We start from the raw sequence: 18,123 nt of genomic DNA, 5'->3' as shown, positions 1-18,123 counted from the left end.
ACGCATCCTGATTCAGATTGATAGCACGGAACTTCAGGCCGCTCTTGGCTTCCGGCTTCCGGCTTCCGCGCAGGAGACATTTTCTTGTAGACCAAAGAGGCCTTGTCATGTGGGGACCAGCTGATGCCTGTCACATGACTGCGGGTGGGCGGGGTTTAGAAGTGTACTGTACTTCGGTGTACCTGGCTGCAGGAGCTCAGGTAGGGAGGTCCGTGCCTTATCCGTAGGCTGAAGACGGCTCTATGTGCTAATAATGCATTGTGCTGTGCACGGGGGCGAGGGGTCCTGGGATGGCAGGCGCTCGCTGGAGTCACACGTGACTTTTTGTATGAAACCTCTTGATAATTTGTGGAAGTAAGCCAGGGAGGATAGGGGTAAAGGGAAAGTGATGCTGTGCCCGTACAGGATTTATGTGTGAGTCACCTCGGGGACCGGTTCAGCACCATCCTGAGAGGCATGCACTATCAACTGAAAACTTATATATATATATATATATTTTTTATATTTTTTATTTTTTTTGGGGGGGGGGGGGGGGGGGTTTTGAGTAGCAAAGTAAAAAACGCTCCACTGCAGTTCTTCTTCTGGGCTGTTTTTACAGTGTTCGCCATGTGATATAAACGATAGGTTATTTATTCTGCAAGTAATTATCATTAAGGCGACACAAATTATACCAAAAGGTGAATGGCTCCTCGCCTGTAATCATAGTGGTGCCAGTTTTGTGTAGATATCATTGTTAGAGTTATCACCTATCCACAGGACAGTGGATAACTAACTGACCGCTGGGGGTCGAACCACTGAACCCTCCACCAATCCAGAGAACGGGGTCCATGGAGCCGCAGTGTGTTTCAGCATTATACCGGTGACATGCGAACAGTTGGACAGCGGATGGAGGATAGCTGCTTGGGACCAAAGTATCCCTGTAATGGATTATACGACCTGTTATACAAAAACCTCAAAAGTCAAATATTAACAAAACCGTTAATGTCACATCCGTGGCTGACAGCAGGGGGTTTTGTAGAGTTAGGACATATACCGTAAAATATAAGTAATAATTTAACTCTTTACTGACTGATCTGTTGTGTACCTGTCATTTCAGTTTGTGTAGGGACAGGGATGCTAAACATTTCTCTAATATACTTTATTAGGGAAAGAGGTTTCTTTCTACTAGAGTGTAAAGAGTTTTCTGCTAAGGCTACTTTCACACTAGGGTTATTCCTTTCCGGCATAGAGTTCCGTCCTAGGGGCTCAATACCGGAAAATAACTGCTCAGGCATATCCCCATGCATTCTGAATGGAGAGCAATCCGATCAGGATGCATCAGGATGTCTTCAGTTCAGTCTTTTTGACTGATCAGGACGGAGATAATACCGTAGCATGCTACGGTTTTATCTCCAGCCCAAAAAAACTAAAGACTTGCCTAAATGCCGGATCCGGCATTATTCCCCATAGGAATGTATTAGTGCCGGATCCGACATTCAAAATACCGGAATGCCGGATCCGTCCTTCCAGTCTGTGCATGCACAGACCGAAAAAAAAGGTGAAAAGAATAAATGCCGGATCTGTTTTGCCGGATGACACCGGAAAGACGGATCCGGCATTTCAATTCATTTTTCTGACTGATCAGGCATTTTGCAGGATCCTGATCAGTCTTACAAATGCCATCAGTTCATATACGTTTTTCCGGATCCGGCAGGCAGTTCCGGCGACAGAACTACTTGCCGGATCACTCTGCCGCAAGTGTGAAAGTAGCCTAAGGCTGAGTTCACGCTAGCACTTCTCAGATCCGGCAGGGAACGGAAGCCTCAGTGGGGGAGATTGTAAAGGAAACCTGGTTTATAGCAACCAATCAGATCCTCCATTTTATTTTCTAAAGGAGCTCTGAAAAATGAAAGGTGAAATCTGATTGGTTGCTATGGGAAACTAAGCCAGTGTGCCTTTGCACCAGTTTTGATAAATCTCCCCCTGTATGTTACATACAGGTAATGTTCTCACAGTTAGGCTCCATTCACACGTCCGCAACGTGTTTTGCAGAGCCGCGGATCCGAAAAACACTGAAAGCGGCAATGTGCGTTCCGCACATTGCCGGCACTAATAGAATATGCCTGTTCCGTTCCACAATTGCGGACAAGAAGTGCGGACCCGGAAGTGCTTATCCACAATTCCGTGTCCGGGCAGCACATTGTGCTGCCCCATAGAAATAAATGGGTCCGCAATTCCGTTCCGCAAAATGTGGAACGAAATTGCGGACGTGTGAATGGAGCCTTGGGGTCCATTCACACATCCATGTGTGTTTTGAGGATCCGCAAAACACTGAAACCGGCAATGTGCATTCTGCATTTTGCGGACCGCACATCGCCGGCACTAATAGAATATGCCTATTCTTATCCACTATTGCGGACAAGAATATGACATGTTCTATTTTTTTTTTCGGGATCGGAATTGCGGACCCGGAAGTGCGGGTCCGCAATTCCGGATCCGGACCGCACATCATGCGGCCCCATAGAAATGAATGGGTCTGCAATTCCGTTCCGCAAAATGCAAAACGGAATTGCGGATGTGTGAATGGAGCATTAAGGCTATGTTCACATGGCAGAATCAGCGGCAGATAAATCAGTAGCAGATTACTAGCTGAAGCAGGTCATTTTGGTGGCAGATTTCTAATTTGTTGGAGGTTTTAGAGGAGTTTATACAAGAGTATTAGTACAGTATTTGGTTGAGGTTTCTCTTTTTCCCCATTGACTTCTATGAAATCCATAATCAAATCTGCTTCCAACAACTAACATGTCACTTCTCAAGCATTATTCAAATCGGCTACTGAAAAATCCTCTACCATTCTACACTGGGTGCACAAGGTGGAGTTTTTAACATTAAAGAGGACCTTTCACCACTCCTGCCACACATGCCTGTTTTAATAGCTTCATGCATTACCTGTGTAATAAAAATTCTGGGGCATCTATTCCTACTAGACATTAAGCCCGTTACAAAAACGGGCACTAGAACAGTAGCGCATAAACATTAGTAGGAACAGTCTATATTAAATGGCAAGGGAATTTGACCACATTGTAAAATAATACTAAAAATAAAATGGAAACGTATATATATCACAATACAGTAAGTATAATTATTATTGTCTTAGTGTAAAACTTTGTAACAATCTGCAATATACAATATCTGAAGCAGATATTCAGGGAAAATGTATTTTTTTTACCTCTTGAAAGTTTTCCATAAAGTTTCTTTATAGACAACATTTCTTGTAAATATTCTGTCTGAATGTGGCAACAGTTTGCCTTGTTCAGGACCGTCTACATCTACAACCTTTACAACTACACCTGAAAAAGTTCTAACTCTTGAATCCTGGTTCTGGCAAGTAAATGCCGACTTTTTCTGAGGTTTGCCCCTGAGCTTTATTAATTGTCATGGCAAAGGCTAATGTAACTGGAAATTATTGCTCCCTTTTTAAGGTTCAGTTTATGCCTCGGCATTCCTGTTGGAGTTAGCTCATTAAGAAAGGATAGTTCTACATATCTTCCTCAGCTGAGTCATCAATTGAGTTGTCACAGTATCTCCTTCCAAAATGTTTAGCACCTCTTCATTTATGCTATCAACATCAGAGTTCTGTGGGCAAATAATACATTTTTTTGTTATCTTTGAGACATCAGCAACTGAAATTCTTTCTCCAAATAAGTCTTTGACAATATTTTCTGTACATAAAATTTTTGAAGGGATTTCAATTATGTCTTCGGGCAAACCGTCAATGTGTGGTGTATCACCATTGCCAACATGGATCAACCAATTGCTGAATTCAGTGTCAACTGAACGGATATTGTTTGTAAGGTTAAGTATTTGGAAGTTTTGCCACAGTTTATTCTACTTTATACATGCTTCTACAATTTTTGTCCGGTCACCATGAGGAACCACTGGAAGTGTTTGCCGAAAATCTCCACCAAGTAATAAAACTTTTCCTCCAAAGGGTTTGTGGTTATAGTATATAAGTAACATAGTATATAAGGCCGAAAAAAGACATTTGTTCATCCAGTTCGGCCTGTTATCCTGCAAGTCGATCCAGAGGAGGGCAAAAAAAAAACTGTGAGGTAGAAGCCAATTTACCCCACTTAAGGGGAAAAGAAAAAAATTCCTTCCCGACTCCAAGCATGCAATCACAATAACTCCCTGGATCAACGACCCCTCTCTAGTAGCTATAGCCTGTAATATTATTACCCTCCAGAAATACATCCAGGCCCCTCTTGAACTCTTTTAGTGAACTCGCCATCACCACCTCCTCAGGCAGAGAGTTCCATAGTCTCACTGCTCTTACCGTAAAGAATCCTCTTCTATGTTTGTGTACAAACCTTCATTCCTCCAGACTCAGAGGATGTCCCCTCGTCACAGTCCTGGGGATAAATAGATGATGGGATAGATCTCTGTACTGACCCCTGATATATTTATACATAGTAATTAGATCTCCCCTCAGTCGTCTTTTTTCTAAAGTGAATTACACTAATGTTGATAATCTTTGAGGGTACTGTAGTCCCCCCATCCCAGTTATTACTTTAGTTGCCCTCCTCTGTACCCTCTCCAGCTCTGCTATGCCTGTCTTGTTTACAGAAGCCCAGAACTGTACACAGTCCTCCATGTGTGGTCTGACTAGTGATTTGTAAAGTGGTAGGACTATGTTCTCATCATGGGCATCTATGCCCCTTTTGATGCAACCCGTTATCTTATTGGCCTTGGCAGCAGCTGCCTGACACTGGTTTCTACAGCTTAGTTTGCTGTTCACTAAAATTCCTAGGTCCTTTTCCATGTGAGTGTTACCCAGTGTTTCACCATTTAGTATGTACAGGTGAGGCTGCTTTCACACTAGCGTTCGGTATTCCGTTCGTGAGCTCCGTTTGAAGGAGCTCACGAGCGGACCCGAACGCAGCCGTCCACCCCTGATGCAGTCTGAATGGAGGCGGATCCGCTCAGACTGCATCAGTCTGGTGGCGTTCAGCCTCCGCTCCGCTCGCCTCCGCACGGACAGGCGGACAGCTGAACGCTGCTTGCAGCGTTCGGGTGTCCGCCTGGCCGTGCGGAGGCGTGCGGATCCGTCCAGACTTACAATGTAAGTCAATGGGGACGGATCCGTTTGAAGATGCCACAATGTGGCTCAATCTTCAAGCGGATCCGTCCCCCATTGACTTTACATTGAAAGTCTGGACGGATCCGTCCCAGGCTATTTCCACACTTAGCTTTTTTTTGCTAAAATAATGCAGACGGATCCGTACTGAACGGAGCCTCCGTCTGCATTATTATGGGCGGATCCGTTCTGAACGGATCCGCCCGAACGCTAGTGTGAAAGTAGCCTGACTTGCATTATTCCTTCCCATGTGCATAACCTTACATTTGTCAGTGTTAAACCTCATCTGCCACTTATCTGCCCAAGCCTCCAATTTATCCAGATCCATCTGTATGTCCTCTTCCGTGTTAATTACTTTACACAGTTTAGTGTCACCTGCGAAAATTGATACTTTACTATGCAAGCCTTCTACAACAAAATCATTAATAAATATATTGAAGAGAATAGGGCCCAATACTGACCCCTGAGGTACTCCACTAGTGAGTGACCCAATCTGAGTGTGTACCGTTAATAACCACCCTCTGTTTTCTATCACTGAGCCAGTTACTTACCCACATACAGACATTTTCTCCCAGTCCAAGCCTTCTCATTTTATATACTAACCTTTTATGCGGTACAGTGTCAATACTTTGGAGAAGTCCAGATATACGACATTCATTGATTCGCCGCTGTCAAGTCTAGAACTTACCTCCTTTATAGAAACTGATTAAATTAGTTTGACATGAATATTTGCTTATTTTCCTTGAGGTACTCCAAGATAGCATTTCTTAGAAAACCTTCAAACAGTTTACCCACGACAGATGTTAAACTTACCGGCCTATAGTTTCCAGGTTCTGTTTTTGGACCCTTTTTGAATATTGGCACTACATTTGCTATGCGCCAATCCTGTGGAACACTCCCTGTCAGTATAGCGTCCTTAAATATCAGAAATAAGGGTCAGGCTATGGCATTACGTAATTCTCTTAGGATACATGGGTGTATGCCATCTGGTCCTGGCAATTTGTCTATTTTAATCTTTTTAAGACACTGCTGTACTTCTTCTTCGGTCAGACAGGGCACTTTTAATGGGAAATTTACTTTTACATTCTGCATTTCATCTTGCAGCTTATTTTCTTCAGTGAATACAGTGGATAACATTTTTTTTTAATAGCTTTGCTTTCTCCTCATAGCTCTCTGCAACTCCCCCCTCATTACTCTGTAGAGGGCCGACACCTTCAGATTTATACTTTTTACCATTTATATAATTTTAAAACCATTTTAGGGTTAGTTTTGCTCTCTTTGGCAATTTATCTCTCGGTCTTTAGTTTGGCTTGTTTTTTACATATTCTATTTTTTTCCTTATAGTTTTTCAATGCTTCCTCGCTACCCTCCTGTTTTAGTGATTTAAATGCTTTATTTTTGTCATTTATGGCTTTCTTTACAGTTTTATTTACCCAGTATTTCTTTTGGCAGTTTGTCGATCGCTGTAAGAGCAATATACAGGGCCACTGTACACTCATCCCAAATGAGTACTGTAGATGATCTCAAATTTTCAGCAGCAGCTGAATTGAGACGCATATTTGATATTGAGTTCTCAACTATCGGAACTTATAATTTGAACTGAGAGTGGTATGTTCTTCTACCCTCAAGAAGATTGGCTGCTATACCTGTTGAGGCTACAGGGAGTGCAATGTTACCTTCTCCACAAACTGTGCTGAGAAGGGTTTTTGTAAAGATAGGTTTTACCACTACCTCCTGGACCATCTAATAAAAAACAACGGTTGCAAAGGTTGTCAGTTTTGCTTGCAGAAAATATTTTTTCTGAAGCTATATTTTGTTCTCTGTTTAATGTTTTCTCAATTTCTTCAGCTGTGTAGTTTTGTAATTCCTTGTCATACATATTCCAAAGTAGATCAGTAGTTGGCATTGTGGAAGACAATCAAAAATCTTCACAGGTTTTGCCATGTAGTACCAGAATGTTGGCTATTTATTTAAGTAACTCCAACATTAAACAAATCGTAGCCAATAATGTGTGCTAAAGCAACAACAAACACCAATTTGAGAGCACACATATTCAAAATATAAAATTTTATTATTTACCATAATTACACTGTAGACACAATAAAACCCATAAGGGACAGATTATGCAGGAGAGAATATGGAAACAATGTGTGTCCCGATTACACTGAACTGGTGAGGACACAAAGGCAATAACATCAAATTATAACCATCATGGTTAAGTAACAAACCCTGCCCGAATCCTACACCCATCCAGCATCCATCAATAACACTCCATCTCAGAGGGCACAATGCCTAACTGTGTAGTAGAGACAAGTGCCTGCACCCCCGACCGGGAATGCTGACAAGTCCCCGAGACAATAGTACTCTTGAGCAGCCTAATAACATATACATACACGGACACAACTGTGGGGATACCAACCAGCAATCGGGAGACACACCACCCCAACGTACGTTCCTCCGTCGCTTCCTCTTGGGGGCATGTCTCAAGAGCTACCACCTCCTCTTAATATAGTACCCATGATAGGTCATAAACTATGATTGACAATTCAAACTGCCTATCAGCCTCACTTGCTGTTGTAATCCCCTCCTACTCATAATGTGACAACATACCCATGATGCCTCCTGTTCCCTGTATCGCCTGCGATATTCTGATGTGAAAGCAGTGCCTCTGAGCACTCCCTCCCCTAATGCGTCATGTGCTTCGCCTATCACATGACCGCAGGTCCTGCATCCACCACAGTGTATACAACAGAGATGATAAATAGATATATCTATATATGGTTATATCTAATGTAAATGTATAAATAGATAGATAGACGTGGACACAACAACACTATAATTACATTGAAAGGATCGATACATTAAACGGTGTCAATACTAAAATCTGCATACAGCCATGAATCCTATCCAGACAAACATCTGTGAAAATACATGAAATACACAAAGTACCCAATAAATGATATATACCTAGATATATAATATATATAATAAATATTCATAAAAACCAATAAAATACCAAGTCATGTACATTTATGTGTCAGCGTTTGCTGATCTACAGTGCTGAGTGTGCAAAAGTGATAAGTGCCAAACCCAATGTGCAAAAAAGTGAGGAATAAGTAACATGAATTGTGAAAAAAGAAGAGAGAGAAAGAAAAAGAGGAACCCGTGCCACGTGCAAGTGCAGAAGTGCAACTCCTATATGATTAAGTATTATGTATCTTATACTGTACCCACAACACATAATGTATCACAGCTAATGCATATAAATACAATACCCTATATTGATGGCTGTAGCAAGTGTCCACATCACCTCTAAGAACTATAACTAAACAAACATACATGTTACACTAGATAACCATAGATATTGTGTCCCTATTGATTGAGGCCGAGGGTCACCCCCTGGGGGTACAGGACACCACTTCCTCCGGGGTCCACCAGGAACTGTTATAAACGATGAGAGCTACAATCATCTTAGGAGGGTCGTATGATCCAAAATGAAATCTGAACCGTCCAGGTTTGGTCACATGACTGGAAATCCATATTGTCAACGACGCTTTCAGCGATCAGGAGACACAATCATCTTAGGAGGGTCGTATGATCAAAATGAAATCTATAATTAGATCAACAGATATTAGTGAGGATATTTCTTTAAGTGCGATCTTAACACATATTGTGCAATTATTGTGTTGTTTATGTTTGTGAACCAAATCGTCAATGAGATATTGCTCATATTTTAGAAAAAGGGTATTTATATTTTGTAATGATTCTTTTCGGGTTTTTGGTCTGTATCTGGCTCAACATCTAAAATTTAATAAAATAATTTGTTTCGCAAAAAAAAAGAAGCAATTCTGACATTGTTTGTTTATTTATTGTACAGCATTCAGCAGGATAAATAATGTGATAATTTTATAGAAATATTTGCATAAACCCTTTAAGGTCCTTACACAGACATTTTCTTTAGTTAGCAGTAATCCTCAGGTACCCTCAGGCCAATAGGCACACACTTTAAGATAATACCTCTGTAAATCCCACTATGTCCAGGTTCACATAAAGAAAAGCATCTGTTAGGCTACATGCACATGACCGTCTGTATGTCATCCGTTTTTTTTTTTTTTTTTTGAGGATCCATTGTAACAATGCCTATCCTTGTCCGCAAAACGGACAAGTATAGGACATGTTCTTTTTTTTTTTTTGCGGGCTACGGAACGGACATACTGATGCGGACAGCACATGAAATGAATGAGTTTGCATCCTATCTGCAAAAAAAAACAAAAACGGAACGGACATGGAAACAAAATACGTTCATGTGAATGTAGCTTTGTGCACATTTGGCATCTGTTTTAGCCATTTCCTTTTGAGATCTGTTATTTTGCATGCAGGACTTGTACGCAGGTGTTGACACTTTTCTTCCCCATAGGCTAACATAGGGGATGTTTTTATGGTGCAGATTTTGTTACGGAAAATTCTGCAATGTGTGAAGGCACCATTATGGTACTGCCACACGATATTATACTTGTATGCTTTGTTAATTTCAGGGACCCAAACAAAACCACATTTTCTGATGTTTCATTTTTTTAATCATTAATTACATTCTTTCACAGTTGCCTGAACTTTGGTCTTTTCTGGAACCGTCTTCTATTAAATATTCCAGTTTGCTGCCCCAGTGTAGAAAAATGGCAGATACTGAAAGCTGTCCTCTTTATTATCCGGCTCTAAAAGAAATTGCTGGTGGTGAGTTATCATTACATCCTTTTCCCCACGTATAGGCTAATTTTAAACGTGCGTGTTCACGAATGGAAACGCGCTCCGCATGGAAGCGTTTATTTCTGGTTTTAGACACTGCTCCTTTCACAGGACCGCATAACAGTATAATGATTTAGGATACCTGCACACAATGCGGATTGCCTGTTTTACTGTGTGGATTTACATGCAGAAAACCCACAACGTAGTACAGTACCAGCAGAGTCTATGGGATTAGACAATTCTCATGTACAATTAGCTTTTTTTTTTCCTGTGTGGAAATTGAACTGCTGTGCATGTCAGCATATCAATTGTTTGTGCAATTTTTTTAAATTTTTGGGGGGATTTCACCCTTTCCAAAACAAGGGTGAGATCTGCAGAAAATCGGTATCAAATCTGCACTAAAAACCGCACACAACACATGCTGTTTTTGGTGTGGATACATACAGAAATCTGCATGAAAAAACACATGGACTCGTGTGCAGGTACCATTATAATGCTAAAACACAAAATGCAATCGCACTCTGCAACCAGCACTCTGCCCTGCCTTTATGCTGGATGTTGAATAAGGCATTGGTGTACATTTTGGCCAAAGCGTAATAAGCCACTCACCACGTCAAGGTCGCCTTAATGAGTTGTCCCTAACACTAGTTCTACATTTTATGGGCCATGACAGCCACACAAAGTCCAGGGAGCGCAGGTACAGCATGCACGCCAAGCACACTCTGCTTTTAACCCCATCCGGTGCCATTACAGCTTTCATCGGATCCAGGGATGCAAGTACTAATGGCTACTGGTAGGTGCTATATAAGCAGACTCCGTTTTATACTGACTTTAAAACCAGCCTCCAGGGCATACTAACTGGTCAGGTGTGCATGACTGCTTGGAGATCGCCACGCCTCCAATATATACTACAAAGAAAAAATATGGGGGATTCAGCCCGCACAACCCCTAGCATTATAATGCTGTGTGTCCCAGTCTTGCCTTGTATCTACTGAATTGTAGTGACTGCATTATGTCAGCACAATTCAGTAGATGCAAGGTCGGACAGAGATACACAGCGTTATAAATCATTATAATGCTTCGCAGTTCTGTGAAAGAAGCAGTGATTGTCTCGATACCAAAATTTTTATTCGGTTTCAATACCATAAAAAGGTATTGCAATACTCGATACCACGCAAAAAAACAACAACAAAAAAGCTCGGTACATTCCGCATTTTATGGAACGTCCAGCCTATAATAGAACAGTCCAACCCTTTTTTTGGTGGGGACAAGTTGACAAAAAAAATGGCGAATTGTGCTTTTTAAAATTTTTATTTTTATTTCTTTTACTTTTTATTTACTAACTATTCGCCCCATTAGGGACTACAAACTTTGTCCTATTCACCCTAATAGAGCTCTATTAGGGTGAATAGGACTTCACACTGTCCCTGCTGCCTTATGCATAGTACACACAGCACCAGGGAGGTTACCATGGCAGCCAGGGCTTTAGTAGCGTCCTGGCTGCTATGGTAACCGATCAGAGCCCCACAATTTTACTGCTAGGGCACCTATCAAAAGCTGCCACTGAACCACCAATGACTTTTTAATACTGGGATTGGAGGGGGGAGGGCGCACTGCGCCACCAATGTATTTAATACTGGCGTTGGGGGGGGGCACTGCGCCACCATTGAAGATAACTCGCCCATTAATTTAAAGAGGCGGGCACTGGCTGCAGAATCATATAGCTGGCAACCGACCTCTATGAGAGGTAGCTGCGATCTGTGGCAGATAACCCCTCTGGTGCTGCACCTGAGGGGTTAACTGCCGTGGATCGCAGCTCCCTGTCATTAATTGTATTTGAATTAATGGGCGATTTATCGTCATTGGTGGCGCAGTGGCCACAGCCCCTCCCCTCCTCTTCCACTCTCTCCTCATTGGTGGCAGCAGCACAGGGGGGAGGGAGGGACTGTGTCCTTCTCCCTGTGCTGCTGAGGGAACATGGTGCGCTCCATGTTCTCTGATATTAGGCTGCTCAGTAGCGCAGCCTAGTATCAGTAAATGGCAAATCCCGGTATCGAACTGATACCGGGACAAAAGTATCAATTGGGTATCGATAATTCGATACCCGAGATAACCCTATTCATAATAGAAAATCACGCTTCCATGCAGAGCATGTTTCCCGCAGTGGACACGCTCATCTGAAATAGGTCACACTCTATAGGACTGTGATGGCTAACCTCCGGCACTCCAGCTGTGATAAAACTACAACTCCCAAGATGTACACTTGCTAGGCTTTTGTCAGAACTCCATAGAAATGAATAGAGAATGCTGGGAGTCGTAGTTTCACCACAGCTGGAGTGACGGAGGTTAGCAATCACTGCTATAGGTAACTATTTGAGCGCTGCCTGCACTATGGCCAATTAGACAAAGTCGCACTTCTGCCAATGGAAACCAAGTGCTTCATTCAGTGTAAGGACTTCTGTGGAAGGAACCTCTATTTATGTCAAAACATTTTCTTTTCTCTGAAATGATCCATAGGAGTTTATTGTCATAGGTTGTATGGTTAGCGGAAATAGAACTTAAAGGCTATGTACACCTTTGGGGGGCAGTATTTATCTATATACAAGTGTATAGGAAGGAGCCGTCCCATAGAAGTAAATGGGATGGCTTCTTGTAATTACACCTGCTCCCCACTGCAATGTCGACAGCGAGGGGGTAGACCATGAAGGGAAGGCTGTGCTCACACAGAGAGCGGCCTTCTCTTCAACCAGCTGATCGGCGGGGGTGCAGGGTGTTGAACCCCCGCCGATCTGATATTGATGACCTATCTTGAGGATAGGTCATCAATATTAAAATCCTAGAAAACCCCTTTAAGAATGCTTAGTGTAAGATTAGACGGTCTTACTTTTTGACAGTATTAGAGAATCTGCCCCAACAGATTTTCTTTTATGTCAGCTGGCTCAACCCCTGGTCAGAACAGTCATGTCAAAACAGACTTATCACTGCTGACTGCTGTAGTCGACACCTTGGAGGATCCAATGTGCATAGCCATTTTCATCCCTTTCACAGGTAGCTCCACTTAGCCATGTACATGAATACAAATTCAATACTTTTCCAGAGAACATCTCTGTGTTATAACAAAGATTTCCAACCTTAAAGGGGTTCTCCGGGCTACGGATATTCATGACGTATCCTAAGGCTAGGTGACCGATAAAAGATCAGTCGGGGTCCAACACCCTGCACCCTATCTAATCAGCTGTTATGGGCTGCCATGGTGCCAGAAACTATAGAGCATGGAACTGGTGGCAAACGGCACCCTACACTGTGTACTGGCCGTGACTGGGTACTGCAGGTCAGCTCTGCTGGTGTTAGAAATCACACGGTGATTGTAGCCTTCTGCTCCATACACATTCAGTGTCCGGCACCCATAACAGCTGATCTGTAGGCCTCCCACCAATCTGATATTGATGACCCAGCCCAAGGATAGGTCGTCAATAACTGTAACCAGGAAAACCCCTTCAATGCTATATTAAACCTTATGAGTATGTTTCCCCTTTTCCATTCCACATGTGAAATTCCTTCTCCTACAACAAAGAAGTTTGTATAGGGGCAGGTAAAGCATCCTATAATTCATGCCTAGCACTATTTTTTTTGCAGAGATGCGTTGATCGCAGCCAGCAAGGGTTCCTGTGTAAGGAAACAATATGTGCTCCTTGTTTTCCAACGACTTGGGGTGCTTACTGGTTCACCACTTACTTGACTCTGCAGCCAATATTGTACTAGTCTGCCAATTCGCCATCAGCTATTCTGCAGTAGCTCTTGTGCTGGAACTAGACAGCTCCATCTACGTTGGCTTGGTGCTGAGAGTCTGACCCCTGCCAATCGGATATTAACCACTTCAGCCCCCCTACCTTAAACACCCTTAATGACTAGACCACTTTTTACACTTCTGCACTACACTACTTTCACCGTTTATTGCTCGGTCATGCAACTTACCACCCAAATGAATTTTACCTCCTTTTCTTCTCACTAATAGAGCTTTCATTTGGTGGTATTTTATTGCTGCTGACATTTTTTACTTTTTTTGTTATTAATCGAAATTTAACTACATTTTTGCAAAACAAAATGACATTTTTCACTTTCAGTTGTAAATTTTTTTTTAAAAACCGACATCCATATAAAAAATTTTCGCTAAATTTATTGTTCTACATGTCTTTGATAAAAAAAATGTTTGGGTAAAAAAAAAATTGTTTGGGTAAAAGTTATAACATTTACAAACTATGGTACAAAAATGTGAATTTCCGCTTTTTGAAGCAGCTCTGACTTTCTGAGCACCTGTCATGTTTCCTGAGGTTCTACAATGCCCAAACAGTAGACACACCCCACAAATGACCATTTCGGAAAGTAGACACCCTAAGGTATTCACTGATGGGCATAGTGAGTTCATAGAACTTTTTATTTTTTGTCACAAGTTAGCGGAAAATGATGATTTTTTTATTTATTTATTTTTCCTTACAAAGTCTCATATTCCACTAACTTGTGACAAAAAATAAAAACTTCCATGAACTCACTATGCCCATCATGAAATACCTTGGGGTGTCTTCTTTCCAAAATGGGGTCACTTGTGGGGTAGTTATACTGCCCTGGCATTTTAGGGGCCCAGATGCGTGAGAAGTAGTTTGAAATCAAAATCTGTAAAAAATGCCCTGTGAAATCAGAAAGGTGCTCTTTGGAATTTGGGCCCATTTGCCCACCTAGGCTGCAAAAAAGTGTCACACATGTGGTATCGCCGTACTCAGGAGAAGTTGGGCAATGTGTTTTGAGGTGTCATTTTACATATACCCATGCTGGGTGAGAGAAATATCTCGGCAAAAGACAACTTTTCCAATTTTTTTATACAAAGTTGGCATTTGACCAAGATATTTATCTAACCCAGCATGGGTATATGTAAAATGACACCCCAAAACACATTGCCCAACTTCTCCTGAGTACGGCGATACCAGATGTGTGACACTTTTTTGCAGCCTAGGTGGGCAAAGGGGCCCACATTCCAAAGAGCACCTTTCGGATTTCACAGGGCATTTTTTTTACAGATTTTGATTTCAAACTACTTTGCACGCATATAGATGTCGTTTTAAAAAAAAATAAAAATTATAACTGAAAGTGAAAAATTTCATTGTTTTGAATTTTTTTATTTTATTTCGATTAATAACAAAAAAAGTAAAAATGTCAGCAGCAATGAAATACCACCAAATGAAAGCTCTATTAGTGAGAAGAAAAGGAGGTAAAATTCATTTGGGTGGTAAGTTGCATGACCGAGCAATAAACGGTGAAAGTAGTGTAGTGCAGAAGTGTAAAAAGTGGCCTGGTCATTAAGGGTGTTTAAGCTAGGGGGGCTGAGGTGGTTAAGGTACTGGAAAATCCCTTTAGGGTTTAGACTGACCATACACATGAGATAAAAACCTCAGCTGTTATTCACACAATGTTATTTATTTATTTATTTTTTGCTCTAGTTCTGGAACATGGATTGAAAAAGAATTATGCAGAAGTCCATGTTGAGGTTGTAGATTGCCCTGATCTTACACAGTATCCATTTGGATTTCCAGTAAAAGGTACCTAATTCTTGTATGGTAACAAGATTTTGTTAGTTATTTTTAATAATATTTTACCAAGATACCACAATAAAATAGTAGGTTAATTTAAATAATAGAGCTCCATAACCTACCATTGTTTGGATGGGGGGCACACTGTTACATTGTTCCACCTACATAGAAGTGCCCACAGGTGTTCCATACACAATAATACCTGTAGTACAACACATTTATCATTTCAATAGTGGCTACAAACATACATTAACTCCTTTCCACTCTGTGATGTACTAATACGTCACAGAGCGTTGGTAAATAATGGTTTGTGCCGTCACCATGTACAATGCCAACTGTCTGCTCAAGTGATGTAAAGGCCCTTTTCTTATTTCAAAATGAAAACAGCGACAAACTCAAATAGGTGTGATGGTCAGGTACTATTGTCCATATGGTGTATGTTTGGCAATGATAAGCCAGGAGCTCAAAAATGATATGTAAGTCTGTCCCCACAGAGACTGTGGTGTTGTCTCTTCATTTAAAGGGGTTGTCCTATTACAATAACTTGGTTGGAGATAAGCATCTGATTGACGTGGGTCTGACTGCTGGGACCCACAGCGATCACTAAAACGGGAGCCCATGTTCCCCCATTTGAATGGACTGGTAGACACACATGCATGCTGTCATCCTATGCAACTCTATGGTGCTGCTGGAGATAGCAAGGAGCACATGTCTAAGACATAATAAATGTGGGCACAGCATTTGCACCAGTGATTTGGCATATTACAAGTCTGAATTCTGCTATAATGATTTACTGCTAAGTCATGTAGTTTATTGAAGCTATGTGGGGCACATCAGGGGCGGACCGGGAACTTAAAGTGGCACTTGTAAATAACCTGAAAGTGGCCCCAAGTTGTAGTCCAAATTGACAGAAGGTGGGGCAACACAAATAGGAGGGGATAGCAATACCATAGTGCAGCACAAATTACCACCCCAGCAAAACCAAATACCACAGTGCAGCATAAAATACTGCCCTATCGTCATACTGAGGATGGTGATACAGTAGAATTCAGGAGGGCACTTGTGGCTGCTGGCCAGATGCATAAGATCCTAGCATTAATGCTGAGAGCATCAGATTATGTTCTTAGCCAATGGCCATGAGAGGGGTTCAGGCAAATTTTTCTGTAGAGTATATGGCCAGTCTGCCACTGGGGCACATGTATTTAGTTTGAACATCCAAAAAAGACTCCCTGTTCAGGAGGTTCCTAAGATGATCCCCTCCTCTTGCTGGAGCTGTAAGGATACAGTCATAGAGAGCGCTTTGTGACAAAGTGGATTCAGCAAGATGGAGAAGTAGAAGTCCTTCATTTATATTTCCGATTCCTTTCGAATCGATCTGCTTCAAAACCTCGTCCAACAAACTCCCTGTGACCCTTACAGCTCCAGCAAAAGGAGGGGATCATCGCAGGAAGCTCCTGAAGGAGTCTTTCTGGATGTTCCAGCTTAATACATGTGCACCACATGGCATCAATAAATGACACGATTTAAATTTACATATTGATTATAGGTTTATGTTTGTTCCCAGTCTTGGGCAACAGTTTTATTCATGTATATGTTCATTATGATATACTGTATGTGTATTCTACTTTTGCCATACTGTATATGATCCGGTCCATGTGTTTTGGAATTACTAATGATGCATGCTTATTGGCTGTGCCTGACTATATAGGTATGTTGTTTCATATGCAGCATATGTCATGAGTAAGGGTCTGATGTGGTGACCTGAAACGCGTAGCTGCTGCTTGGCTTCTTTATTTGGCTTTTACGGTATATTCTTGCCAAAATAAAGTTACATTTTATGGAAGCTGGAGTTCCTCCTTTTCACATGTTTTTATATGCCTTAGGCCTCCTGCACACGACCCTTTTTTCCCCCCGTTTACTGGCCGTTTTTTGCGTTCCGTATATGGTCCGTATACGGAACCATTCATTTCAATGGTTCCGCAAAAAAAACTGAATGTACTCTGTATGCATTCCGTTTCCGTATTTCCGTTTTTCCGTTCCGTTTAAAGATAGAACATGTCCTATTATTGCCCGCAAATCACGTTCCCTGGCTCCATTGGTCAATGGATCCACAAAAAAACGAACACATACGGAAATGCATCCGTATGTCTTCCATTTCCGTTCTGTTTTTTGCGGAACCATCTATTGAAAATGTTATGCCAAGCCCAATTTTATCTATGTAATTACTGTATACTGTATATGCCGAACAGAAAAACGGAACAGAAACGGAAACACAACGGAAACAAACAACGGATCTGTGAAAAAACGGACCGCAATACACTGAAAAAGCCATACGGTCGTGTGCAGGAGGCCTTAGCCTGATCCAGGTCATTTCATGCTTTCAAGTGCCTTCGGGTGAGCTGCACTGATGCTGTTAACTACTCTTAGATTGTTTGTAAAACTTACAGGTCTATGTGGGAAGACAAGAATTGCAGACGTCGGAGGCGTTCCATACTTGGTGCCCATTGCACAGCCTGATAAAGTATGTGATGAATGGAGAGATTTTATTTTTTAAATGCTTTAATAACACCCATTAATTCTACAGTATACAAATATTACAGATGTGTTGCTCATGTTCATGCTCAGATATTTGCCTCAAATTAGTAACACAGCAATAACCGCTATCATGCCCCATAGTTTAGC

General features: G+C 41.7%; 1 protein-coding gene across 2 annotated transcripts in view; it reads left to right on the top strand.

The window, feature by feature from the left end:
• The first annotated feature begins 123 nt into the window (after positions 1-123).
• The window catches only part of C3H11orf54 (chromosome 3 C11orf54 homolog), a 41,850-nt gene continuing 23,850 nt past the window's right edge, over positions 124-18,123 (top strand). For both annotated transcript variants that reach the window (XM_044286734.1, XM_044286733.1), the window contains exons 1-4: positions 124-200; positions 9,718-9,847; positions 15,352-15,450; positions 17,889-17,962. In XM_044286734.1, coding sequence (XP_044142669.1) covers positions 135-200; positions 9,718-9,847; positions 15,352-15,450; positions 17,889-17,962 — 369 coding nt within the window. In that variant the 5' untranslated portion in view covers positions 124-134. The remainder of the gene's footprint in view (positions 201-9,717; positions 9,848-15,351; positions 15,451-17,888; positions 17,963-18,123) is intronic.

This window comes from Bufo gargarizans, chromosome 3, assembly GCF_014858855.1.
Source record: "Bufo gargarizans isolate SCDJY-AF-19 chromosome 3, ASM1485885v1, whole genome shotgun sequence".
Classification (NCBI taxonomy): domain Eukaryota; kingdom Metazoa; phylum Chordata; class Amphibia; order Anura; family Bufonidae; genus Bufo; species Bufo gargarizans.
This window is presented reverse-complemented; position numbering and strand designations above follow the sequence as displayed.